The sequence below is a fragment of the Anarhichas minor genome, unplaced genomic scaffold (assembly GCF_050575085.1).
Source record: "Anarhichas minor isolate MPS153535 unplaced genomic scaffold, ASM5057508v1 ptg000030l, whole genome shotgun sequence".
Lineage (NCBI taxonomy): Eukaryota > Metazoa > Chordata > Actinopteri > Perciformes > Anarhichadidae > Anarhichas > Anarhichas minor.
This window is the reverse complement of record NW_027466476.1, coordinates 3,971,142-3,999,118: the sequence shown is the minus strand read 5'-3', so window position 1 is coordinate 3,999,118 and position 27,977 is coordinate 3,971,142. Positions and strand designations below refer to the sequence as shown.

Genomic DNA, 27,977 nt, shown 5'->3' with positions numbered 1-27,977 from the left:
TGCACCCCCTGCGGACAGCATATGCGCGAGGCTGCAGAGCGGAGGCAGCAGCTAGAGTTGGAGCATGAGCAGGCCTTGGCTGTACTCAATGCAAAGCAGCAGGAGATTGAAGTTCTTCAGACGGTAAGGAAGCTCAGGCTACTTACACTCACAGCACCAGAACTTTGGGCTTCCTTGTTTGCTCAGCCTGGGCCCTTGTCATGAGTCAAAGAGCTTTTTGTTCCAGCAAAGGTGAAAGTCAACTCGAAGACTGTATTGTAGAGAGCAGAGTAAAGGGGCTGTAGCACTCACTTCTCTCAACATTTTCATCACTGGCACTACAAGAGCTCTCCCAGTGCATCCTCTCAACCCCATCCTTCAGCTGTCTATCTCTCTCCAAACCCCGAGTGCTCAACATTTCAGGAGCAATCCTCTTGTTTGTTACAAGCAAGCAAATCCAACATTCAAAACCCAGAGTAGATTTGACACTTTTTAGAGGCTTGCTTAAACAGAAATGCTGGCCCGGGCCATTTGATGGTCGGACCTCTGTGCACTGGAGCTGACTGTAATGTCAAAGCGAGCATAGCAATGGCTGCGATGGCTGAGACTTTAGTGTGAACGTGATAGGAATTGTCACAAATGCCTTCTCTAGAAACAGTGTGTATACCCCAGTGTTGCTGTTGCCGCAGTGTTGCTCTAACTTCACGGTCCGCCTTTCGCAGGCAGAGTTCTCGGCTTCTTTCTCTCATTAACAGAAGCTCATTACTGCATTATCTTCGTTCAAACATTTGCTGCTCTTTGCATTCTCCTAAATTAATTGCCTGCAAAGTAGATTTATGAAATTGCAAAGTCCACAGATGCTCTTCATGTGGAACACAGATGTTTCTAGTTCCCATAAGAAAAATGGCACATACGCTACATTTCTACACAGTTTATTGCTTCTATAATACCCAAACCGCATCCCCCTTGATTGCACTAGCCTCCTTAATTTATTATTGATGGAACAGCGTTTAACATGTGCTTGTTAAAATTGCACACATTTGCACACATTTGCACAGCGCGTTAAGTCAAAGCCATTTTTCTTGAATGTAATTCAACCGACCATTCAAACGTACACTCTGGCAACATGTTCATTGTTTGAATGACATCTACAGTAGGTTATCATCACAGAAGGAAATACTAGCCAAAGTCGCACCTGCATTCCAATATACTGTATTGTAGCAACAAATAAATTGGGTTTCAGTTGGAGAATGAGATAACTGGGATTATATTTTCAGGACAGTTTAGATGAGGTATTCTCAAATTTGAATAACCTGTGGGCCAGTGGCCAAGGTTGTTCTTGACGAGAGAGGCCACTTGAACCAGGAGAAGGAAAGCTTTCTGTGTGTAATGCAGGAATCAGTTGCATTAAACTTAATTTAAAAAAAAGTCTGCTTCTCTTGAAATAGTTTATTCTTTATATCAGCTTGTCTTTTAGAAAGAGCCATTAGGGGGTGAGGTATGCTGTAAAGAGTCCTGTAGGCCATTGGGTCAAATGCTGCACATCACGTTGACTCTTTCGCTGGCCAGTAACTTCCTGGAGTCTCCGCTGGTCGCATGGTAACTATTCAGAGCCAAGAAATAAACTGGCACATAACCACATCAAACCACTCTCATTGACCTCTGGTTTAGATGCTCTCAGGCAAGTGGGCGTCACAGGTAAGTTCAGTAAACTGAATTACAAATACTTCCTTGGGGACATTAACTTTCTTGCATGCACATAATTGTTTAATGTGGACGTTACATAACTCACTGTTTTGACAATTAAATAGGACAAAAATAAAAAATATATAAAAGGTGAAAATGGTGCAAGAAAAGCCACAGTATATCGAGCTGGTTGTGGTTAAGTAAGAATAGCCTAAATCAAGGTTGTTATAAAATCTTAAATGTGAGGTAAATAAATAAAGTGCAGATGAGAGTCATCCTTCGTCGTGGCCTCTCATAGTGTTGACAGACACGGTGGCTTTCTTTTCAACCATTTTCACCCAAAACACTAATGAATGAAAAGGTGTTTCCGTTTTGTCTGCAAAGGCCTTTGATTGGCGTTTTAGACTGGAGCGGGACTGCAACATAAATGAAAGTGAACTGAAACACTGCACCCTGTATTTCCCAGGCTCAGGTTGAGGCAAAAAAGGATCATGAAGGCGCTGTCCATCTGTTAGAGGTGAGCGTCTGGACTCTGGGGGGGGTTGACTGTGTGTTTATGTGGTTACTGCTGAAGGATAGGGGACTAGTCAGCCCCGGGGCAGACCTGTGTATACCTAGAAATATTTCCTGCTCTTCTTGACCTCACTGAACCTTTATGCTCTTTTTTTCTTTAGTTCTCATGTTTTAGATATAAATCCTAGGCTGAGTAGATTTCTTTTCACAATATTGTTAAATTCACCTGTGAGCTACACATTTAAACTTAACTAAGATGTGTAAATAGCCGTTTTCAGAGAGGTGAATAAATCGTAAACAGACTGCCATTATCTGTCTATTGTTTCATCTTTCTTTTAGCATTGTAATAAGGTGATGATGCGTATGAGCGGGTGTCAAACAGTAATTTCAAGATGTGTCTGAGTGATCACATGTGTAATTGTGTTTGATTTCTTTCCTACATCTCTTTTTACTGAATGGGTGTGTGTTTATGCTTATACAGAACCACTTGGACAGCATGCAGGTATTTCAGAATTGTTTTTATTTATTTACTTAATATTTTTTGACACCTTTCCCAGTATAGTTAATAGTAGCCCCATGTTTACTTTGGCCCAGGAGGCATGGTGATGAAACACCACATTACAAACAACAATTATTCATCATGATCTACATATTGTATTAATGATAAACATGATAAAATATACAAGTGGTACTCAAGAGATAAAAGGTAACTTATAAAGCATACATCAGTTCAGAACTAATCTGATGTGTGCTCTTTGCTTTTTGGTTTTCAGAAATATTCAGGGCTGCTTCTTTTCTTGGGCTTTACTACCCACTCAGCTCTGTTTCACATTTCCCATCAAAGCAAACTCACAAGTGGAGAGCTTTTTGAAAGTCTGGAACTTGACTGACAGCATAAACTGGAGGTCTTTCTGACTTGATCATAAAGAAAAATTCAGCGGCACTCGCTTAACAATTGATGAAAAGATTCAGAATATGGATCGACTTCAATTAAAGAGGAATGCCTGGGGCCTCACTGACCGACCTCAATCCCACATAATCAAAGCCCATCAACACATTGAGGTGTGCAAATTTAACTTTATCAGACCAAACACGTGTTAAAAGTGTGTGTTTAAATGTGAACAAATACAAATTTACAAATATAAATTCATGGAGAAAATCGATTTAATTGGTAAATTATGTTGCAAAAAAAAAGTCTGGAAGTCTTTATGTATTGCAGATATTTTATAATGAAAACTTTTCAGTTTTGTACCTAGAGTACATAAATATTAGTCATTACATCTGTTTATCTATGCATACAGTAAATGATAACTTTCTTAGTGTATAAGACTGTGTTATTATCAAAGGATCAGTGATGAATGCGATCCTTTAGTTGTAACATTGCACGTCTGTTACTCAGCATGTGTTTTTAAAAACTCTATTTGCCATACAGCTGAGAAGTGTATGAAGCTATTGAAACGAATGCCTCTTAATTTACTTATTCTATTTCACAACTACAAGACTTCCTTCGTTGTCTGTGTGCTAACAGCATGTTCTATCCGGCAACAATCTGTGTGCATGAAATGGACTCCGTGTCTTAACAGAGCATAGAGAGCGCTGCAGTATACAGGGGGGCTCTGCTGTGTGTTGGGCAGTGCTAAAGAAATTCCATGGTAGCTTCAGTGTCCTCCAGAGCATTATGCGCTTCAGATTGTTATCAGTTTGAGATTGGAAAGTGATTTTTGATGATTAATCCTCAATCATCATTCGACTTGAGACATCATGCTCTAGCACCTGGAATTTCAATTATCCCTGCCCAAACAATCATGCTCAGTTTGTCAGTGTTATTGTTATTGTATTAATTAAGTTTCCTGCTCTTAAAGTATACGGCTGATGTTATTTTATATATTTGTCATTGTCAACAAATCCCATGGAATGACCAGGACCAACAATATGCACTAACTCCCCTACCCTGTCTGTGGCTTTCAGTCCCATCTCCAATTATTTACAATGAACATGTAGATTTTAAAAACAGAAATTCTGTATTGTCACAAATATATATTTTCCTACGTAACAAAAAAAAAAGTTATTACCCAAAACAAAGGGGCGCTGTAGCTTTTAGCAAACGTTAACACACTTACATTTAACAAACCCAAACAGAAGCAAATAGTGCGTTTGCTGTGGACTATTTTCAGCTGCAGATTAATGCACATTTTGGGCTCTACTGAGTATTTACAGAAGCAGGACGGTGTTCAGTTTGTGGGATTGACTTAAAGGACCATTGTGTAGGATTTAGATGGATTTATCAGCAGAAATGGAATATAATATTCATAACTATGTTTTCATTAGTGTATAATGACCTGAAACTAGGAATCATTGTGTTTTCGTTAGTTTAGGATGAGTCGTATGTAGCTGCATAGGGAGCAGGTCCTCTTTACAGAGTCCACCATGTTGCACCGCCATGTTTCTATAGTGGCCTAGAATGAACAAACCAAACACTGGCTCTAGTGAGAGCCGTTTGCGTTTTCGTGTTACCTGGAGGCCACCGTAGTTCCCGGACACGCTTGAAAAGGGAGAAGTGAGCGGAGGTGTGTTCGGTTGGTTGCAATCCGCACCCTCTGCGCTGGATGTCATTAAATCCTATACTGCTCCTTTCAAATAAACCACAAAGCCCATGTTGATCATTATAAAGGAGCATGTTGCCCAGTGTGACAGTGTGGCTCATTGATTTGTTTTGAGCAACAATGGAGCTCTATGGCTCAGAGGAATAAGAGAATAGTTGTCAATAGGACCAAATTATTGTTGGTTTTGGTCTTTATAAGGGATTACTTGACAATAATACAAATTAAAGAACATCCTCAGCCTCATTCTCTAAGACACTGTGCAGTTTGGGTGTGCATACTGTCTTGATGCAAGACTGTTTTGATTTTCAGTATTATTTGTATTACCTGTAGTTGTGCATGTGATCTGTATGCTGTTGGTTAAAGTCATTTAATATGTTTTTCTATGTAATGACCAATCCACATGTTATGAGTCCTAAATTAAATCGTATTCCTATTTGTGTGTAGACAGTAGACGTATAGCATCGTATATACGTACCTGCTCTACTGTATGTCCTCTAGTATTTCTGTGTGCAGAATGTTCAGTCCTGCATCGTCTGGTTTCCTTATTGTTTTTTTCTGTTGTTGTCCTATGTTTCCTATCCTTTCTCTCCCTGCCCCTGTCTGTCCGTCCTTCTTTCTGTCTGCCTCTCTCTTTCTCTTACTCCTCTCTCTTGACGACTCTCCTCCCTCACCACCATCAGGCCAAAGTTCGCGAGCTGGAGGAAAAATGTCGGTCTCAGAGTGAGCAGTTCAATCTCCTCTCAAAAGAGCTGGAGAAGTTCCGGCTCCAGGCTGGGAAGTTTGATATCCTCGGCACTGAACCCTTAACTGTTGAATCTCCTGGGTCGCCCAACAAATCCCTCTCACAGCTCCTTAATGGACTGGCTGCCCCCATAGGAAAAGGTACGTCTAGGATCGTTATGCTGACATGAAGCTATTGCTTTTACTCAGATACGTCTCATATTCATATGTTAAGTATTTTTTAGTAGAGAAAATAGTAATATTGACTTAATGTCATATTGTGAAGCGGCTGAAATCCCATTTACGACCAAAATTAATAAATGAAACTAAATTAATTTGCCGCTGTGCAATTGAATAAATGTATCATTTCTGAGTCCACAGTGTGGAGCTGATGGCAGTAACTCCACACTGTACATGTTGGAAGAGGAGGCCGTTCCCTCAAAATGAGGGGAACACATTGCAGCTTAAATCAGAAGTCTGGGAGGCTTCTGACTTAATACGCAGTAAACACAAACTGTTAATGAAATAATCAATCTTAGCGAGAAATAGCCTCTAGCTGGCAAAACTTGTTCTCTGTTTGTTTTTGACTTGCTTTTGTGAATATACAAATGTTTCACTAATTGCATAGTATGTATCATTCAACAATTAAAGTTTTAAATAAAAAAAGATTTACGAATTTTTGGAAACGGTTCTGTAAGATTTTGACCTTAATGAAACCTGCTTGAAAAACCTTTTTTTGTAAAATAGTAGTACCTTTAAAGGAGAGTGAGTATCATGTCATAGTACAGTTACTGTTATTGGTACTGTTTTGTGGTTTGCATTACATTTTAATACAGTGTAAATCACTATGTGTTTAGATAATGCCAGACACAATGTTAAAATGTTGAGTTATTTTCTGCTTTCTCTCTCTCTCTTTTGAGTCACACGTTTGATATTAGTTCTGTTCTATTGTGATCTGATGAGAGACGTTTTGTTTGTTCCACAGGCAATGAGGCTCCAACAAGCAGATCTTTGATATCTGAGTTCATTCGTCCACTCCAGATCAGTGGAGACAAGCCAGAGCTCCTTTCTGTCAAGCCAACATTCCTCACTCGCGGTCGAGTCAGCAGCCCAGCACGGGCTTTCCTCCCTGAGGTATCTGATTGTGTCTATTTGTTTCCCATATGGTTTGTGCCTTATTGCATATTTCTCCATTTACACTTTGCTTGACATCTAACAAACTTCAAACCGCACAAGGCAAATCTTTCTAAACATCCAAAATGACAATGTGGGGCTGCAAAGAGAAGAATCCCCAACAACTTAGATGCTTTATTCTGCCCTGTTTTTCCAAATGAAAACCGGTTGTCAGGTATGTGAACTTCCACCAACAGCAAGTGACAACATTAAAAAGTGTCTCCTGAACAGCATTAAGTGAGCTCAACTCATCAATGTTAGATCTGTTGCAACAGATTGTAAAAAACGATTTTGGGAAAAGATGCGGCTTATGTTTGATCTAAATAATGTGTCTGGGCTGAACAAGAGTAGCTGGGATGCAGTAGGCTTCCTGGTTTACTCATGCAGGCTGGCTACTTGGTGATGGATCAAAACTATTGTGAGTGCGCAGGAGGTGAACAGTTTAAACAAAAGAAATATCATGTATATTCTGTGCTTTTTTTCCATTTTTTTTTGGAAGACTTTCAACAACTTCCACAGCAAAGACACCGATTGACAGACCCAGTAATTTTGCTTTTACACTCTCTGTAAACTCAAATTAGGAAATTTGCTCATAATTTCAATTAAGAATGCTTGCCGCTCAGGTGAAAAGTCGAAAACAAACAAGAAGGAGAATTTGATGTTGAAAATAAGATTATTTGTGTCTTTCACATTCTCTAGATGGACAAAGAGCTCAGCTCAACTACCAGGTCCAAACCGAGATTCACAGGAAAGGTTCGTCTGTGTATTGCTCGGTACAGGTACGTGCACACCCACACACAGCTATTTATTCACCTCTTCACCACGTATATTGTTTCATTTGAATAACTGAATTCAGACAAAAATACAACCCCTTTCTAGAGTTAGTAATCAGATCAGTGTAGGATGAGAGCCTTATTGTTCCCAACAAGTTCTATGAAGTTCCTTATAGTGCTTTAACTTTGGAAATACTTTTAGTGGTTGTCACTGCATTTTCAGAGTAAGTGTTAACAGGAGCTTTGTGCTAACATAACAAACAACCCCCTGAACAGTTGACCGTTCAATGAAAGAGAGATAACTCGCAAGAGAGGTGGCTAAATATCCTTCACATACCACTGAACTGAACTGGCTGCTCAGTGTGAACAAGTCATGGACACATCTTGATGAGACTATTTGATTTCTCTCACAGAGCTTGAGGCTGTGGTCTTAAAGATCATTCAGTGTTTCTATCTCTAAAGAAAATTACCTGTCAGCACAAAAAATAATTGAAATCCTCAGAGCACAAATATGTGAAACAGGGCCAGAGCTTTCAACCCACACTGTAGTCAGCTCTCTCATATTTATATATTTTTTTAAAACAGAATAAATTGATAAAAATAGAAACAAATTTAATATTTTCAAAGCAGCACTCAACAAATACCTTTTCCTTGACATACATATTAGATAACTGGAGTGGTTTACATAAAGAAAATATAAAATGCTTGCAGTTGAATTGGCCGTTTATGTTTTTCGCTGTAGTTACAATCCTTATGACGGGCCTAATGAGAATCCTGAGGCAGAGCTCCCCCTGTTGGCAGGGAAGTATCTCTACGTTTACGGGACAATGGATGACGACGGCTTCTATGAAGGTCTGACCTGCCTTGGTATGGTTTAATCCTCTATCCTTAATATCACCACAATACCGACTATCGGCTTTTTGTTTCTCAGGAGAGCTGCTGGATGGCCAACGGGGACTCGTCCCATCCAATTTTGTGGAATTTGTCCAAGATGAGGAGACACCCTCTGTCCAACACAGGGACACAGTGGCTAAAGAACCTGGCTACCTCAATCACAGTAGCCTGGGGCCTCAGAGACTGAAACTTGGCACAAGAACAGGCATAAGCAGCCTGCTGTCTGACAGTAAACTAGACTGTATAAGCACCAGCAGCTTGGGCATGGACCTCCTGGGCTCCTCAAGCAATGGGACAGGAACCCTGGATGTCAGCACTGACGAGGTCGGTGAAGACATTGTGCCTTATCCCCGCCGCATCAACCTGATTAAACAACTGGCCAAGAGTGTGATCATTGGCTGGGATCCTCCTGTGGTCCCACCGGGCTGGGGCTCCATCAGTGGCTACAATGTCTTGGTGGATAAGGAGTTCCGCATGAGTGTCCCCTACGGGGGCAGGACAAAGACTCTTCTTGAAAAGCTCAATCTGGTCACAAACACCTATCGTATCTCCGTGCAGAGCATCACTGACCGGGGCCCGTCGGACGAGCTCCGGTGCACTCTGCTCGTGGGAAAGGACGTGGTGGTGGCACCTTACTACCTGCGGGTGGACAGCATCACGCAGGTCTCTGCTGAGCTCTCTTGGATGCCCAGCAACAGCAACTACAGTCACACCATATTCCTCAATGGTGCAGAGTACGATATGGTCAAGGCGGGGGGCTATAAGTACAAGTTCTTCAACCTGAAGCCCATGACAGTTTACAAGGTGAAGGTTGTGGCACAGCCACATCAGGTGCCTTGGCAGCTTCCGATGGATCAAAGGGAGAAGAGGGAAATCTCTGTGGAGTTCTGCACTCAGCCTGCAGGTCAGCCTTTAAAACAGCACTCACATTATTACTTTGATCTGTCCAGTAAACCACAGAAAAGCAGGGTCTTCTTTCTTTGTGCTGTATGGTTTTATAGTCACGGCTAGACCTACTGGGATATTTTTAGCCACGCTAGCACAGCTTAAGGGATGGCAATGTCAGCCTGTTGGTTGGTCTCACGGTCCACTGCTTTGGTCCAGACTGAAGTATTGCCATTCGTACAGATAGTTCCGACAGAATGTATCCTAATGACTTTTGGGATGCCCTGACTTTTTGTCTAGCAAGACAGTAAGGTTAAGGGGCGACTGTGGCTCAGAGGTAGGTCAGACCGGCACCTCCAGGGTTTCGAACTGTCCTTGGGCAAGGCATTGCACCCCAAATTGGTCCTGAAGGCTGTGCCATCAGTGTGTGAATTAGTTTAGAGCCTGATGGGCAGGTGACACTTGTATGCCATCTGCATTCTACATCAGTCTATGAATGTGTGTGTGAATGGGTGAATGTACACATGTAGTGTACAGCGCTTTGATTCGTTGGAAGACTAGAAAGATGCAATATATATAAATGCTCAACTTTGTATGCGCAAGCTTTGTCTTTCTGCTTTTTGGTGCTGGGAAGATGGCGTACAGTGGGTTCAACAGAGCTTTTTCTTTTAATACAAGTACCGGTTGTGGCTGGAAACAAGAGAGCGCTCAGACTGAACCAAAGTCTTAGTTTTGTTAGTGTCTGCAAATGCAGCCAGTTTGTAAGTTTTGTGTAAAAGGTGTATTTATGATAAAGGGGTAACATTGCTCTCGTGCCACCACCAATCTGATTGCCATTCTTGCAGTCTAATATTCTCTTTCAAAGTCATCTGGTATCTCAAAATGAAAGCAGTCGGATAATTTACATCCAACACAGCAATCTATTTATTTACTCAGCCGCACGCTTCAAGCCTATTACATTTGCAAACTTGACAAACATCTCAGCCATTTTCATTTTTCCCAAGTCACTTTTAGATTGCCCTCAAGGATTTGTGTGTGTACTACTGCGATAAGTCACACATATGGTAGAAACACGACGGAAAAAGAAGTGCAATGAGAAAACATTGAACAAGAATTTGCTGAATGGAGCTTTTACACTGGAAACAGTGTCTCTCGAAGGCAGATTTGTGTAAATAGTGAGCGCAGATCTCTGGGACTTCTTCTCCCATGAGACCTGGTGATGCTGACTGTCTAGCTACGGGGATCTTTTAAAGTGAGAATGTGATTTGTCTCCACAGCCAGCTACATTTATAGCATTGTTTTGTGTCTGTAAATCTACAGATACTGTGTAGTTAGCCAAATGTGGGTGCAGATACTAAGGTACAATGGTAGTGAGAGACAAAGAGAGGGGAGGACAGGGAGAGATTTGGGCTGAAGTTTGAATTGACATTTTCTGTTGGCAGCTGATGAGCTAACATGCTGCGAGTTCATTAAGAAATCTATCTATTGGACATGTTAATTAGAAGCGTCTGAAACAGTGTCAGTATCGGTGCTGAACAACTGCTGTCAATAAGAAGAACATTGTCTGGAGGCCCTATATTAGGCTTTCACACTCAGCATGGGCTCTCCAAACAACTTCATTACTTCTTAGAGATACCATTTTTATTATTATTAGTCACACGGAGCAGCCTCCAATTCCCTGACTACAAATTAGTGTCCGCTGTTTGCGTCCAGTATTAATGATAGTGGCTCCACTGAAATATTCATTTATGCACTCAATTCAGCTCTCAGAGGAGCTCGTTGTTTATGACAGTTTGAAAATGACAAGAGGAAATTAAATCTCCAAACAACCACTGCTGCTGTTCCAAGATGCCTGCTGACAGTCAGTATAGAAATGTGATCAAGATTGTGTGTTGATGGAGATTCTCGGACAAACAAACAGTTGCACGTTGCAGCTCGGAGATTCTGCTGACTGCATCTGCTCACTCTCTCTCTCACTGTGCGAATGCAGGGGAGCAGCAGCACTGCACAGATGGGTATGTTGTTTAGTATGCAAGCAGCACTGACACATTGTGGAAATAGCAAACTGTGTTTTTTTGATGCTCCATAGAATATTGGCAGCGAAGAATCTGGCAACAGGATATTGCTGCACGTACACTGATGGTCGCATGTTGGCAAACTTTGCTTTTTCTGCCAATGTACCGCCTGCGCATTACATGCATATGAATCAATCTGGGGACACACATCACAGAGATGAGCATAAATATCACAAAAATCATTCTACAAATAACAATATTTGAATATAATAGATAATACATTCAGCTGTCACTGGCTCAGTGTATCACAGCAACACATATCAACTCTTCATTTCATTGAAATCAAAAATACTTTCATAATGACTTCGATTTTTATGTTTATAATACAATTATTGGTAATACCATGAGGTTAGGCTCACACATAATTCAATTACCCAAGAATACCACTGTGAAATGACTGTTGAATGTAGAAAGTCCATAGCACTGATATTTTTTGATCAACAGAAATGGTTCGGCAACTGTTGAGCTGTATTTTTTTTTTCTCTCCTTATACAGTGTGTGTGTTGTGCTCCCCAGGGCCCCCTCTCCCTCCCCAGGAGGTGCAGGTCCAGTGTGGTCAGATACCGGGGGTCCTGCAGGTCAGATGGAAGCCGCCACTTCTGACGTCTTCAGGAACCTCTAACGGGGCCAGTGTGATTGGCTATGCCGTGTGCACAAAGGGACAAAAGGTAACAAATGTCAGAACAAGTATTTTTGTTAGTCGTTATAATACAAGTCTTTGAAAAGGTTTTGCCTTCCTCAACGGTGACATCTATGAGTAGTGCTCTATTGCCATCTCCTGGAGAAATTATAGAATGCTCGTATCCAGCTCCCTGGGACAGACATCACTTTAGCTATAACTTCAAAAAAAGAGAGCTGGCGCAGGCTCCATGGTGCTGCACCAGTATAAAATCCCTTTTCCACAAGGAGCTAATGTTTTTGTTGTGTGTATGTGAGCAAATGTGTCACAAATCTGCATGCTTGATGGAGAGAAAAAGGTGACCTTTTTCCAACAGGCCTGTAAGTCTTTAGTTTTTAACATGGTCATTGTATTGCGCTTAAGCTCCAACATCTACAAATCTGTGTGTGTCTTTTAGGGATTTTTAATAATCAGGTATTTCTCTTCAGCCAACAGGTATGAGAGCTAGAAAGGCAGTTAGTTTGTACGATAGTAGGATTTCAGAGTATGTACTTTTGTGTGCTGACGTTTTTAATTGCCCTTTGGTAAAAAAATAAAAAATCTCTGGTTCCCATGTGAATACAGATAGCAGAGGTCTTATACCCCACAGCAGACTATGTGACCGTGGAGTTAAACAGGATTCAGTGTCTGGAGGCCAGGGAACTCATTGTAAGGACGTTATCAACACAAGGAGAGTCCCAGGACTCGTCCGTGGCCATCATCCCAAACAATCTCTTGGGTTCTCCACGCCTCTCCCAACGAACCAATGCACCTTCCCACCATATGGCCCACCCACAGTCCCATCCGGGACACTCACAAACCCATCCTCCTTACCCGTCAACGTACCCCCCGAATCATCCTCAGCCCCAGGTGCAGCCTCTGCCTCAAGCCCAGCCCCACACGCTGCCCCACGCACAGCCGCACTCACAGCCCGTGTGCCAACCCCCACCTCATCCCCAGACTCATTTCCAGAGCCACCCCATGCCCAAGTCCAAACCCTTAGTAAGTGCCAGAGAGCCAGAAACCAAAGAGCATGAGGTGGGACTTCGGACAGCCCAGCCCTGGGAGAGATCCCCCTCTCCGCTCCCTCCCATGCGTGGACCCAACCTGGAGCCGCCGCACTTCCAGCCACGGCGATCGCCCTCTCCTCAGAGGATCCTGCCACAGCCTCAGGGAGCCCCCATCCCCAACACCCTCGCCAAGGCCATGGCCAGGGAAGCTGCCCAGAGAGTGTTTGCCGAGGGCAACCGGGTGAGTTAACTTGTTTCTGAAAGTCAGCATGCTTTAAAAGCCATTTACACAACAACTAGTATTGGTAAGTTAGAACTGCATGTCTCTTGAAAATGTTTAGGAAACTACATTAGCACAAAGTTGAAAAATGTTAAACTTTGTTTTGTGAAAACAAAAACTGTGATGGTAGGAATGTTATACTAACTTATTTGGATATTTTTTCATTCTAAGTAACGTTTATTTTATCAGGTTGAGAAAAGAAATATCTTTAGTGAGCGAGGTAACGCCTTGCATCCACTCAACTCTGACGAGGAGGAGGATGGCTACGACTCTCCTCATGCGAGGAGGAGAGGAGCCTCGGTGGATGAATTCCTCAGAGGCTCAGAGTTGGGCAGACAGGTACTTTACAGAAAACAAAGCAAGCTGTGCTCAGACAGGCGGTGAATGTGTATCACTTGTTTCTGGTAAGAACATGGATGCACTACCTACATCATATTGGCAAAACCATATTGAATGAAATGAAATCACATCATATCACATTGAACCTCTTCTTAATGAGTATATCTGCATTTGTATTGCAAAAATATTGTTCTTTTATTTTCTAGAATCTTGTAAACGTGTTCTCCAAGTGTTAACGAATGCAGTTGTAAACTTAAATTTTACTTTGGCAAAACAATTGCATAATTTTAGTGCACATTGTGTAGCCTTCAAGAGTTTTCACCAACACACACACAGCTTTGTGTACACCACGCTCTGGCTTTGATCTGAAATCAAACAATAGTTGTAGGCTTTTTTATACATATATCAAAAATAAAAGCTAAAGGAAATTCTGTATGTTCAGCCAATTAAGGTTTTTAGCTGCTTCTGCACTTGTATATTAAAAGATAAGAATATAAAACTTTTGACTTGTTGATCTCTACCTAATATGCTCCCTTTCACCACCTCTCTCTCTGGTTTTCCCTTAGCATCACCATCACCACTACAGCCACAGTGAAGAGTACCAGACAGAGAGCAGCCGGGGTTCGGACCTGTCCGACATAATGGAGGAGGATGAGGAAGATCTTTACTCTGAAATGCAACTGGAGGAAGGCCGTAGGCGCAGCATCAACTCTCACAACACTCTTAAGGTACACACTGCACACTTTCAGTCTGTAGTGGCCAGGGGGAGGCCAGAGGCAGCAAGGGGTTTAGGGTGGGAGTCGTGCCACCTACAGAGGTACTCGCTCTCTCTCACAGGCTCTACAACCAGGCCCGTCGTGGCTTTGCCTGGCTGAGCTCCCCTGCCTTGTTTTAGCTGAATCAGCGGTCCCACCCCAGCCTGCTCCTACACCCGCCCCCTCCAGCACTGCATTAGTCAATCAAGGCTGAGCTCATGGGAATGGCTGTGTGTACCGCATGCTCAAGTGTTACAAGTGTTAAAGTCAAACGTTAGACTGTGATTTTGAAGTGCACATTTTAATATACTGTACTGTATCAAAGGGTCATAATCAAGTGCACATGGGAATCTCATTTAAGTGAGTACTTAAATGGAAATATTCACGCTTGTTTACGTCTGTCATGTCCAAATGTTTAATTTTCCTATTTGTCAATGTAAATGTTAACATTGTCAGTACATGATCCTGTCTTCATTTGGTCTGTCAGTGGGGATGTGTGGATGTAAAGGCAATCTGCCAGGGTGAGGGTACTATAGCTGATTGGTCCTCTGTTATTAAAGTAGACCTGCTACCAGAAGTCGGTACAAAATCATTGCACAATTGGGAAGGTTAATGTGTACAGGAATGTGTTGTTCATGATGAGTAGTCATTAGTGTATTAACTCTTTAAATACACCAATGCTGCATCTCCTTTTTGTCATCGCCATCTATTTGTGAATCACTGTTGCACATTGTCCAACCCCCTTTTATTTCTGTATACACATTATTATATTAAAATCTGTATAGTTATGATATCAAAATATGAATTTTAATTAGATTGAATTCGATATTGTTATGGGAATAGTAGTAAGATGAATTGTCAAATTTGCTTCTGCTGTTTTTTTCTGTGAGCACACTGAAGGACATTCTGTATGTTTCACTACATTTGAAATTGTTGCTAAAGACGTGTCCTAATACAGTATGTCCTCAGCAGCTGATTCTTCCACTCCCAGCTTCATTTTGTTCTTCTTCTTTTTTTTAAGATGTTTTAATTCATTTCATGCATATTGATGTTTCATTTAACCCTCACCCGTGGCACTAACTAAGCCTGTTTACTTCTTTTTTGTTTGGATATTTCCAATTTCTCACAAGTGAAATTCCCTTCTCCACATTTAACCTGTGTGCCCAGTTTATCAGTTATCACTCCACACTTGAGCCTTCTCAGATTCCTGTTCAGAGCATGCCATTTTCTCCTCACGGAATGAGACTGCATGTCTTACTACATTGCCACAAATAACTAATTCTGTCTTTATTTTGTCTTTCCCCCCCATTTGTTCTATTCACATACTGTGTTGTTTCCTGCCTGTTCTAAAAACCTCCGAAAAAAACTTTTCAACCTTCCTCACAAAACAAATCTAAACTCAACCTTTTGAATTGAACTGACTAACTGAAATTTGAAATTGTGGAACTTTGCCTCCTGGTCATGGCTGAAGGCTTATTACAAGCGTCAGGACTTAGCCGAGGAAAGAGACTGCTGGGATCTCCAGCGGGAGGTGGTGAAGCAGAAGTCGCTCCGCAGCAAGCGTCTTCACAGCATCCCCGAGGTGGCGGAGGAAGAGTCGGACTGCGTGGACAGCATGGGCCAGCGCCTGCGCTTTGAAGAGGGCGGGCGGCCCGGAACGCCACGCACTCAGCGAAGGATGTACCCGCAGCACAACCACCTCACTCAAAGCAAGAACTCCCGCCACCTGCAGCGCCAGCGCTCCTCCCCACGCTTCACCGACAGCCGCTACGGCTACAACGCAGACGACCGCGGCCTGGTGCGACCCAACCGCCAGAACACCAAGAGTCCTGACAGTGGTTTAGACTGCGGCAGTGAGGAAGAAGGCTCTCTAGGCCGTGGGTATCGAGGGTACTACTCTCATGGCAGCCCCATGCGGGGGCCTGTTCACATCATTCACTGTGAAGGCCCGGTAGAAAGGCGGGCGCTGGCAATGGGCCGGAAAAGAACTCTGACCCGCCAGGGCAGCGTGGAGGAGGAGTTCTCTGACATGCAAGTGACTGCAGCCAAGTCGGTACACACTGGTGACTTTAGGAACAGGGAGCACTTTGGGCCTGGTCGGGAGGCCGAGCCGCGAAACTACTCCAGGGATGGGGCTCTGAGCGAGGGCAGGCTGAACGAGCTGGACAGGGTCTATTACAGCCCCCACAGGGAGGCTAGGGCCCAGTCTTTGTCCAGGCTCAACCGGGACCAGCCGCTGGTGTGTGATTCAGACTTTCTGCTGTACTATTCATCAGCAAGCTGCAGCCATTCTGTTTTCTGAATGTTGTCTGTTTTTCTTTATGATTACCCCCTTTTCTTTCTTTCATTTGGCATTTTGTTCTTCATTTTATGACAAGTTATCACATGTTCATGGTTGGTCTGATTCAATGTTTCATTTTGAGTGAGTTACTTTGCTTGTATGTCAGGTGGTATTAAAGTAAAGCTTTCAATTACCTAAAGGCCATTTAACTAAGTTTTGACTTCTCATGTCTTTGAGGGGAAAGGTTCCATTTAAAGGAAAGTCTGTGTGCAATGAATGGGGAAGCACTGCTCCTGTCTTTTCTTCCCCTGCCTTCTCTCAGCTGCAGGCTTCATTTGTTACTCTCCACGGCTCACCCTTCAGCTGCAGCCATATCGCTCCACCTTGTGCTTGAAGCATTATTGCAGCATCTCCCGCCTCTCATTGCTTCATATACAAAATAAAGCTAGATCAAGACTTCTGCAGCCTGCGGTTATTCATTTACCCTTTCAAGCCCATACGCATCATCTGTTGCTTGTCTCTTCCACTTGTTTCAGCAAAAACTCTTCTTGTTCATCATCATTTTTTATATATTAAATGTTTTGATTGTTGTAATACAAAGCCCCAGGCTGAAGCTATAATGGCTATCTAACTATCTTAATTCATTTTTGATCATACTCGCACTTCAGTTTTCCTCTCATCCACTCTTTCTCTCTGTTTACTCATTCTCATCAGTCTTTTGTGCTGCCATTTGCTTTCTTTTCTCATCAAGGAGCTGACATGCACAGAACAAAACAAACCAAACAAATGGTCTTTAGCTAAACATCTGACCCGTCCTGACCCCCAGTCCATGTTGTTGTGTTGGGGGTTGATTTGATTTACTCGTTTTAATGGTTTGTTGGGTTTTCTTATTGTTTTATGGATTTTATTAAATATCATTTTGCCTCCCTAAGGACAAATGGAAGTCAAATCATTTGCTCTTATGGTTTTTTTTAGTTGTTTTACCAGGATTGTGGGATTCTTTTTAATGTTTGCTTATCTTCCCAATGCAGACAATTTGTTGTTCTAACCTCGTGTCTTTTGTTTTTTACTCTAAAGATCATTGGGAACTCATCATCTTATGGAAATGCTGATCGCCTGGACCACTCGGGGAGGAGGCCGGTTCACATCGGCAACCCTCCTCAGCAACGGCCCATCCCATCCATTGGTTAGTGAGGTCACCACATGAGGAGACGCGTCATCCCCACCTGCAGGGCCACTGATGTTTGTGCTATTTATACCATGTGTTACCTTACCCATGTGAGCTGAGCTGTACATCTCTCCCATAGAGCTTAAACAACCACGTAGACCTTTATTTTGTGGGGTGTTTGCACACCCTGTAGCTGTCCATCCTCACAAGCTGGATTCGCCAAATGTTCACGTGCAGTTTTGCAGGAAAGTTATCCCAGATGCACTCCCTTTGCCTGTGTTTACTGTGGGTTAACATGTTTACATGACCACCCAATTTGACCTCCCCACAACAGTGCAAGCATTGCTGTTTTACACCCAGTGACTCCAGAGTGAAACTTGTTGCCTTGTACACCCCCCACCTCAGGGCAACTTCATCATCCTACTGTCTTAGCATGAGTGAATGGGCCATGGGGTAGAGCAGAGTGTGTGTGTGTGTGTGTGCGGGGGATCTCTGACCGTAACGTTGTGATTGGTGTCTTCTGTAGAGATCACCATGGACAGTAACAGTGAGGGGAGTGAGGGGAACCTCTCACCCGTCAAGGAGGATGTTTACTATGGCAGTGTAGCTCGGCGCAGGATATGGCGATCTATGTCCTCAGAGGATCAATATGGTATGTGGTGCAGCTGACGATGATAATTCACCTTGACAATGCCAGAAAAGGCCAAGAATCTTTCTTGAAACACATGCAGTGATATGGTGGTATTTTGTTCTGTGCTGGACAGTTAGCTGCTTTGTTTAATTTAGCTTAGCTGAATAAAGCTGACCGGGGAAGACAAGACTGGCCACTTTTCCTGTTTTTCGGAGAATGAAAATCCCTTCCCTGTATGTACTCCTACACCTTCAATCCCAAGAAACCCCAACTCACTCCTACTCTTCCCATCCACCCTCCATATCCACACTAACTTAGCCTGCCCTCCTCTAACCTAGCTTCTCTGCCACCTCCTCTTTTCCTTCTCCTCCCGCCTTCTTGAGCCAGTAGCCCGTTTGCTTTAATTTTGCATGAGCCGTTTACAATACCGTGCGAAGGAAAGACTGCCTTGTTGGTCTAACTCGGTTGCACATTTTTCAACTCTACTGCCATCGAAGTCAAACAGGTTTTACACCATTGAAGCACATTTTACATCTTTCAAAAATCACTTTTCAGTTGCTTAGTTAGTGTTGGTTGCAAGATCTCTGAGGCATCATTCAGACTTACAATCTGCCATTGAAACATTCAACATGGTGATCCATGAGAAGCATGGGGAACTGATATCAGGTTCATCCCTTCCACCTCACTGATATCTGCGCTGCCAGGAACTGCTGGGGCATTTGATGTGTTATCTCCCTTGGGAACGTGCCTCCTTTTCCCCTTTTTGCTGCACATTGTTTCCAGATTTGGCCTAAAAGCATGACCGTATGTACACCTGCATTTGATGTAGGAATGCTCTCCTCATCATGTCCATTCCTAGGAAAGCATGCATGTTAATCAGCCTCTGCGAGATAAGGCAGTGAAACAGCAATGAACAATAGTGCAGTGTTACTTGTGTCCTCCTGGTGCGCACAGTCATTCAGTTTCCCTTGCACCCCAAAAACTGCTTGACATGTGTTTCCTGTCTGTGCTGTGTTGTACTGTGCTATCACCGTGCTATGATGTTTAGAGACTGTCACGCCAGCAAGCAGAGATGTGTGAACGAAGAACCCTGGTGTGCTCCGATTGTACCAAGCCTTTTTGGTGGAAGCATCCTTTGCTTTTGGTGCGTGAACACAACAGGAGTACCGTTTTCAAAGTGAAAGAGATTAAAACTAAAAGCATAATTATTGCATTCGATCTTTGGCTCTTTGTTCACACATGCATCTCATCGCCCTCTCCCCTGTCAGCTCTAACAAAGAGACATCTTCTGCTCTCATTGCCTCTACAGCCAGCGTGGCTGTATACGGCTGGTAGTAGCAGCAGAGGCCTCCTCTATGTTTCAGACGGCTTTGGCGATCGCAGGCAGGGGCGGGGACGGCGCTCCCCGGATTACTATGAGGAATCAGAGCCGGAGGAGATGACCCGTGTGTTCGTGGCTCTGTTTGACTATGACCCCATGTCCATGTCTCCAAACCCCGATGCTGCGGATGAGGAGCTGCCATTCAAGGAGGGCCAGATCATCAAGGTGCTGGCCTACAGATTATTATGTTTCATACCTAGCTAAAACAATGTACTCTTTCTTTAAACTTAAACTTTCTTTAATAATCTAGTTGCAGGAATTATAGTGTCTGTCTTTGTTTTTGACTAACACTTTGTTGTTTCTTTAGGTCTTTGGGAATAAAGACACGGATGGCTTCTACAGGGCGAAAGTCCGAGACCGAGTGGGTCTGATCCCCTGTAACATGGTCTCTGAGATCCAAACAGAGGATGACGACATGATGGACCAGCTCCTAAAACAGGGCTTTCTTCCACTCAACACTCCTGTGGAGAAGTTAGGTGAGGCATAATTTTCCTTCAGGACCACTTTGTTTTTTGTTTTTTTGCCGTTGTACCTCTCTGTGTCTCTATCACACACTTAATGCTCTACTGAACTGTCTTATACAGATGCATTTTTCCTTTTCTATACTCTTCCCACTTAATTATGTTTTTCTGCTTTCCTGTAAAGTGAACTGTGACCGTTTCAAAGATGGCCGCTCAATAAATCGCAGGTCCAGAAAGTCCAAGAGAGGTCTGTTTCCAGTTAGATGCTCTTCTGCTTCATCTTTACTGCTTTTTTTCACTTCTCACCATCCTTATTCATCTGTGAATTTCCTCTATATTTGCTGCCGCTAAGCTTTCCCCAGCTATGAACGTAGGAATACTTTACCTTGCAAGCCAGATGATCAGATTGCAAAGTTTGTTGGACTCGCAAGGCTATTGCGTGTCATCACAGGTCATCACACCCAACAATACAGTTTTTACATCATTCCCACTGATTAATGCTTTTTCTCTCCATTATTATTTTTCCCCTCCATAGAGAGGAACAGGCGGAGCGGCCGTCAACATCCAATGTCAACGCGGAGAATGGTGGCTCTGTACGACTATGACCCCCGAGAGAGCTCCCCTAACGTTGATGTAGAGGTACTGTCCTCCATGGCTCCGGCTATTCACTGTGTCATGTTCATCCTGTCACCACCATCATGTTAAAAAATGCATAAAAACTGTGTAAAAACACTATATTTGAGGTGCACAGGCACAAAGATGATATCTAATGTTTTGTTTCGTCAACTCATAATTTAAAGGAATAGTTTGACATTTCTGAAAATAGGCTTTTTCACTATGTTGCTTAGAATATTGATATCACTCTTGTGTCGGTCGGTTTAACATAAAGCTACAAAGCTCGCTTAGCTTAGCTTAGCACAAAAACTGGAGCAGGGGGAAACAGTCTGGCTCTGTCAAAAGTTGAATAAATCTGCCTACCAGTATCTCTCAGCACACTAAATAACACGTTACACCTTTTTTGTTTAATCTGGACAAAAGCCAAAATGTAAAAATGAGAAGTTGTAGTTTTAAGAGGGTTACAGACAGAGCCAAGCTAGCTGTCTACAGCTACTTCCAGTCTTTGTGCTAAGTGTAGCTAATCAGCTGCTAACAAACCTTCATGACTGACATGAGAGTGGTACCTTCCTATGTTCTCCCTGCCTTCAGTCTTTATGTCAAGCTAAGCTAACCATCTCCTAGCTACCGCTTCAAACCAGTGGTATTGACCTTCTTGTATAACTCTTGGTAAGATGATATCGAACTATTGCTTTCAGTGCGATTCAGGGAATTAGGCCCTTTTCACAGCAGCTACTTTGACGTGTCATTGCAAGGTAAACACGGGTGTTATTAATACCATTAATTATGATGTTCCATTTAGTTAGGCCAGGGCCCTGGTACTGTGCATGCTGGCTCACTGGAATGGCTGTGACACACTAAATGGAATGGGACCATAATTCATCTGATCAATCACACCTGCGTTTACCCTGCTGCGACGTGTCAAAATGGCAGCTGTGAAAAGAGCCTGTATTTACAAAGGTGAGGTTGAATGAGGAGTTACAGTTAGCATTGTGTAAGCTAGGATTGAATTACTTTCCCGTGCTGTTTTTTTTTTGCCCCACCTCCCCCGTTCACTTATTCTGACCTTTCTATTGGCACTGCCACCGACACAGTATGAGGGCAACAGACTGAATGAGGAGGTGAGTGAGAGTGAGGAGGGTACGGTACTGTCTGCACTGTGTGTGTTTTCCTCCCCCGTTTGTTGGAGTGCAAACGAGGAGGTGGGCTTCAGATGACGGGCCACGGCCCCCTGTCCCCGGTGGTCATTAATACAGCCCCTCATGCATTGCCTGAGCCAGCATCTCCCCTCCTCGGTTTGGTCTTTTGTGTCAACCTGTCTCCTACATACTGTACATGCGCTATGTTTGGTCTGTGTGTTCTCTGAAATCCTGTAGGACAGATGTGCCCAGTGTGTTGCAATCCTGTCTTCAAATTTCCAACGTTTGATGCATTTACAGTTGCAACAGTCCGTCTGCCTAGACTGAATTGACACTCGTGTTTAAGATGCATCACATTGATTTGGAGAAGGAAGCACAGCATTTCAAACTCATCAAACCCCCAGTACATTTTGATGTTTTGGAAAGTCGCCTGCACACCTATACTGCTGTAAACAACAGGAAAAGTACAACAGGCCAAATGTATTTCAAGGATCTTTTCTTCTTTGACAGGGTGAACTGACTTTCTGTGCCGGTGACGTCATCACAGTTTTTGGTGAAATAGATGAAGATGGTTTTCATTATGTAAGTGTGAAACATTTCTATTTCCATGTCTGTTGAACATCTGTTTTTCCCCATGACTATTTAGTGCACAGTGCATCCTTACAGGTGTGCTACCTGACTAAGCACACCTGTAGGTGTGCATTTCCAGGACTTGGGTATGCATGCAATTGTCCCTGTTGAATCATCAGTACAAAAGACGGAAATAATATGATTGATTGATACAAAGATGCACAAGGCAATGACTGAATTGGATGAATATGGCAATTATAGTTTTGTTCGCTATTGCAATGGCAAAGCTGCATTAATTTGTCAAATCTCTCATTTACGCCCACAACTGGATTTTTTGCCACAGCTATGGTGGTTGCGGCTCATTGGATATTGTAGCATTTAGAGCAATGCATGATTCCACCCTGATGGGGAAAAAACATGTCTATCTCAGAAACAAAGGAGATGTAATTATAACTTAAACCTACACAAATACAAAAAGAGAGGCTATTTTAATGTATTGTTAAATGACATTGGAGACTCGCATGCTTCTATGTTGAGGAAGCAAATGGTCAGTAGAGTCAGGAAGTGGGAGGACTTATTTTTAGGGCCCCTGGTTCTGGTAGTAAAAGTCATTCATTTGTTTTCCATAGACGTTATGTGACTTTCATTTGAAGCACTAGCTAACTGCTAATCTTTGATGAGAAGCCGAACATACAGGCTTGTGTACATGAAGACATCCTCCCATCTCTCACCTCTATTGCAGCTTTACTTTGACTCCTATGCACCTCGTCAGAGTTAAACTGTAACATTTAGTCTTTCTGTCCTTGTTTACTCCGCAGGGCGAGCTCAATGGACACAAGGGACTTGTTCCTTCCAACTTTCTAGAAGAAGTGCCTGATGATGTAGAGGTTTTTCTCACTGACTCACCATCTCGATACCCCCAGGACACTCCTGCACGGATAAAGACCAAAAGGGTACATGCTCCTTCGCAGTACTAGCCCTCTCTCATCCATTTACTCTTTTCAGTTCCTTCTATCTCCTTTAGTACTGTGTCTGTGCGCGTGTGTGTGTGTGTGTCTCATTGAAGTGCGATGGGATTTCTGACTTTTGAGCATTACACTGTAAATAAATAGATGTCTAAGATCTATATAAAAAAAATAAAACTTTAAGACTAATACTTGACAGAGGTACTTTTATTTTTCATGTTTACTGCTGTGAAAGGGGGGGAAGTTGTGCATTGTATAATACGTGGATCTATTGTATTCATAAAGCATTCTCAATGATAGTAGAATGGGGGGGGGGGACGCTCCTGGGACTTTTTACTTGTTCTGTATTGTCTTGGAAAAACAGCAGTTAACACTTTTTGCACATGCATATTTAGCATTCTAACAGATGCTTTATGAATATATTATGTTTGATCTCAAATCATTTCTAATAGAGTAAATAGTTTTGTTGTACTCAAAGATGAACTATGTAGTCTGTAGCTCAGCATGTTCTATAGTCCAGCTGCATGAATTCTTGAACATTTTATATAAACAGTCTAGTGTAGTACAACTTTTGTATCTGCTCCTGAACGCCTTGTTTTGTATATTTGCTTTCTTGTAAAGTAGCACGCAAAGGTCACTGAGCCTATGTTGCCATCAGAGAATAATTTCAGAAGTAATTATTTACTAAATGTAAATATATGTTATTTTGTGTTTAACAACTAATGCAATTGTTGAAATATTTATAGGTGTCATCAGATATTTCTTTCCTTGTGGTCTAATTTGACATTGTCACAGTGCAAACTATTGAAATGCCATCACCATATATATATTTTTTTATTTCTTTTCCTCACCCGCTCGGCAAAACAGAAGAAGAGTGTTCATTTCACACCTTAAAGGCTCTGTTTCCGTCACGTAAGTGAGCAACTGAGGATACCAAGAGTACGCCCCCCCCCCCCCCCCCCCCCCCCCTCGTCTAATGCAGATGACATGGGTACCCTTAGCTTCTGGTATGCAACATGTATACTTTATATGACATTCCTTTAGTGCTGCTATGTCTTTAGGTAGTTTTAGGATTCCTCTTTGTTTCATCAAAACACTCGTTAATGTTTGTTGTTAGTTAGTAAACCCAGCCAATGCATTAGACAAGAAGTATGGTATCTTCAGTTGTTTCTCTGAGTGTTGTACATGACAATGTCCGTCTCCTGCAATAAGTCTCCTGCTGTAACTCATGGTACGCTAAAAGGCCATTGTTGTACAATTACCCAAAAAGTTTAGTTAAAATGAATGGTAACGTTTAGACTGTCAGTGCAGTGTGACGTGCCAGAAAATCGTACCAATTCTATGCAAAACCCCAAAGAAAAGCATGAAGATATTTCATTCAGTTTTTATCAAAACAGTTAGCATTTAGGTTTTCAAATCGGTACTAATTTTGTGAGCCAGGATTAACTATCAGATTGTCAACTAATAGTTACTGATTTAAAGTGAGACTCTGGAACTTCTGCTGAGCAGCGGCTACAAATGACAGAATTCCCACACTACTTTTTAGCTCAAATGTGCCAGAAGTTGTGACGAATGATAAAAGACAAACTGACACAGTAACGTCTGTTTTACAGCAATATTTAGCTAAAGTTTGCTAACATTAGCCATCATAAGCTACTGGTCATACCAGACCAAGTAAGGCGGTAGCAACAAAACCCCTGAGTGGATTGAGCAACCATGTGTTTTGCTTCCATTTGTAAGTGGAATAATGTTTATTTATTTCCACAAAAGTTACAAAGTCTCACTTTAAACTGTAATAAAATACTAAATAAAGCAGAATGGTTTTGAGATGGTACATCTTCTGGTGTTTCAAACAGATATAAATATATAGCCTCATATGGAATCTTTCACCATCTGTCTTCCCAAAGTGCAATTTAAAGGAGCCTTTTAGCTCATGATTACAGAAAAGGAATAGTGACTAGTAGTTTCTCTGTAACCCAGTTGTATCAGTAAATATCTCTCTCTCTATATATATATCTATATCTATATGGATATAGATATATATTTAAGGGGAAGGAAAGTGAATGTGGTATAAATATGTCCCACTTGTCCCAAAAAGCAAATGTATCCGTCTGTGTGAGAGGAACTGTCCTGCCCCTTGATATTCATTGCTGGGAAATGTTGTCACCTTACATTGATGGGGAAGTTAGTCAATGTCATGCTTAAATTCTGTGTTGTTGTAGTTTAATCCAAGCAGCTTCATAAAAAGGAAACACTGTTTCTACCTGGCAGAGAGAGAGAGAGAGGGGGTGGGAGGGAGTGTGTATATCTATATACCAGAGTGCGCAGGACAACATCCAGGGAGGTAGACTTCAGAGCCATGGTGGCCCTGCTGAGACAGAAAGGACTTAAGAGAAGGAGGGGAGTAGTGACTGAGGTGTGCGAGACGGCTGGCTTTTTAACACCCTCAACTGTCCCTTACGGGTCTCCCATTAGGTTCCATTGGAAAAATCGGGTCCGCCCAGAAGAGCAGGCTCTCCCACAGTGCGTCCACACATCCCTGGCTCCCTGGCCCTGGGGCCCGGCAGTCCCATCAGGGCCCCACTGGACATGTACTCCTCCAAAAAGAAAAAGGGACTGCTCTCCAAAGGGAAGACACTGTTGCAAAGACTTGGCGCTGTAAAATAATTTCTTGACAGACTTGGAAAGTGTCATCCACTTCCTTGTAGTGGTTCAAAAAAAAAAAATCCATCACAGTGGACAGGTGGCATTTGTGAGCTTAATTAACAAATGCTTTATTCTTGTACATCTGTTGTATACTAGAATATTTGTATTTTGTTAAAAGTATCAACTACATATTTTCAATAACACAGTTCATATTTATGATCTGATGTGTGTGTTGAGTATCTTACCTCGGAGTCTCTGACTGATGTTTTACTGTACACAGAGACGGGGCACTCTGGTCTAATGGCACTGATTACGCCACATTATGAGTCAGACCAGTGTCTCGCTGTACAGAAATCAGAATGTCGTTCAAACACCGAGGGATCAAGTAAACCTCCATTTTAAAATCTGAAGAAAAAGATGGACTTGTAGGGCCACAAGCGTGTTTCAGCCAGCCAGTCACTTGCATTGTATGAGAGGTTTGCATGCTTTACTTCAGCACATTCCCACCTGAGCCCTCCAGAGTGCATGCAATGTGACGGGCTCGGAAATGGAAACCTGGAGCATGCAGTCCTTAAATACAGCGTGGCTGACTCACTGCGCAGTAAACTGTGACAAATCAGCAGAGATAACTTTCACTTTTCTGCCCTATCTCAACATCTGTGATAGAGGCAAGTCCCCCCCCCCCCCCCCAACATGTCGGCACACAAGCACATACTGTATCTACTACAGGGTCTCTGCATAAAAATCAGGTTGAATGGAAATGCCTAGTAGATCCAACCTCCATGTATTTGCCTTATAATCGCACAATGGTTTGTACTTTGCCAAGTAGAGCATGCAGTTCCATGCCTACTGCTCATTTATGTTGGTACTTCATGAGATATGTTAGCAGATGTTCATCCTGACTTGTGATGTGCAGGGTATTGTGCGACTGTCGTGACTTCCATAGGACCAGAGCTTACATATAACCGTCCAAGACTCCTGTGTTCACATGTCCCTCATCTAAAGTACCTAATCATTGAATAAGCAGAGTGAATAAAGGGACATTTTTTATTTGAGTTTACTGTTTTTTTATGCCACACTGATGCACATTGGATCTAAAACAATGACTGCTCTACAAAGACAAAAACATTACATAAACAAAGTAACAGATAGATATAGCTAATCTGTAATATAGCATCAGCAAATTAAGCCCTGTTACTGTACTGCATTTGATTCACAACATACAACACTGAAGGTTTGACCATTTTCACAGTAGACGATGGTGAGACACATGGCTACCTCTACGCTGCCCCTCGACCCTTCCAACCCAAAATCGATTAGATCTGAGATGTTTATTGAAGCCAATCTGTCATTGAAGCCTGTTCAGTGTGTCCGAGTTTGGTTGGTGCAGAATACAAGTACTGTATATCAATACATATATATATATATATATATCTACACCTTAATGTAGAATAGTGAATGTATGATGAATTGAAAGCCAATGTATTTTCAAAGCTGCCCAAAAGGATTTTGCAGATGTTCGTCTTTGTGCGTGAAATGAAACTCCTTTATTTCCTCTCACCATTCTGTTTGCCATTTCATCCTCATGTATTTGAAAATCTAGCCTATTTTTTTATACAAGAGTTGAACTGAAACTGCCAAAAAATAAAAAATAAAATAGAATGTATGCAAAACATTCTGTAATACTTTCTGTACAATTCTCGGCCGGACAGCCACGATAACCTACGATAAACTGATGTACAACTTTTCCTATTTATGGACCATGTCGTCAGACATC

At 42.4% G+C, this 27,977-nt stretch overlaps 1 protein-coding gene across 1 annotated transcript; it reads left to right on the top strand.

Moving 5' to 3' along the window:
• The first annotated feature begins 21 nt into the window (after positions 1-21).
• Positions 22-26,436, top strand: rimbp2b (RIMS binding protein 2b). Its single transcript, XM_076104433.1, has 21 exons — positions 22-123; positions 2,132-2,182; positions 5,462-5,663; positions 6,487-6,620; positions 7,374-7,453; positions 8,190-8,299; positions 8,379-8,514; positions 8,557-9,245; positions 11,818-11,969; positions 12,545-12,689; positions 12,888-13,210; positions 13,439-13,588; positions 14,155-14,381; positions 17,758-17,810; positions 18,319-18,424; positions 19,765-19,969; positions 20,112-20,280; positions 20,801-20,904; positions 22,530-22,601; positions 23,408-23,542; positions 26,030-26,436. Exons 1-21 carry the CDS (start codon positions 22-24, stop codon positions 26,219-26,221), a joined length of 3,537 nt encoding a protein of 1,178 aa, XP_075960548.1. The 3' UTR covers positions 26,222-26,436.
• Positions 26,437-27,977: the final 1,541 nt, after the last annotated feature.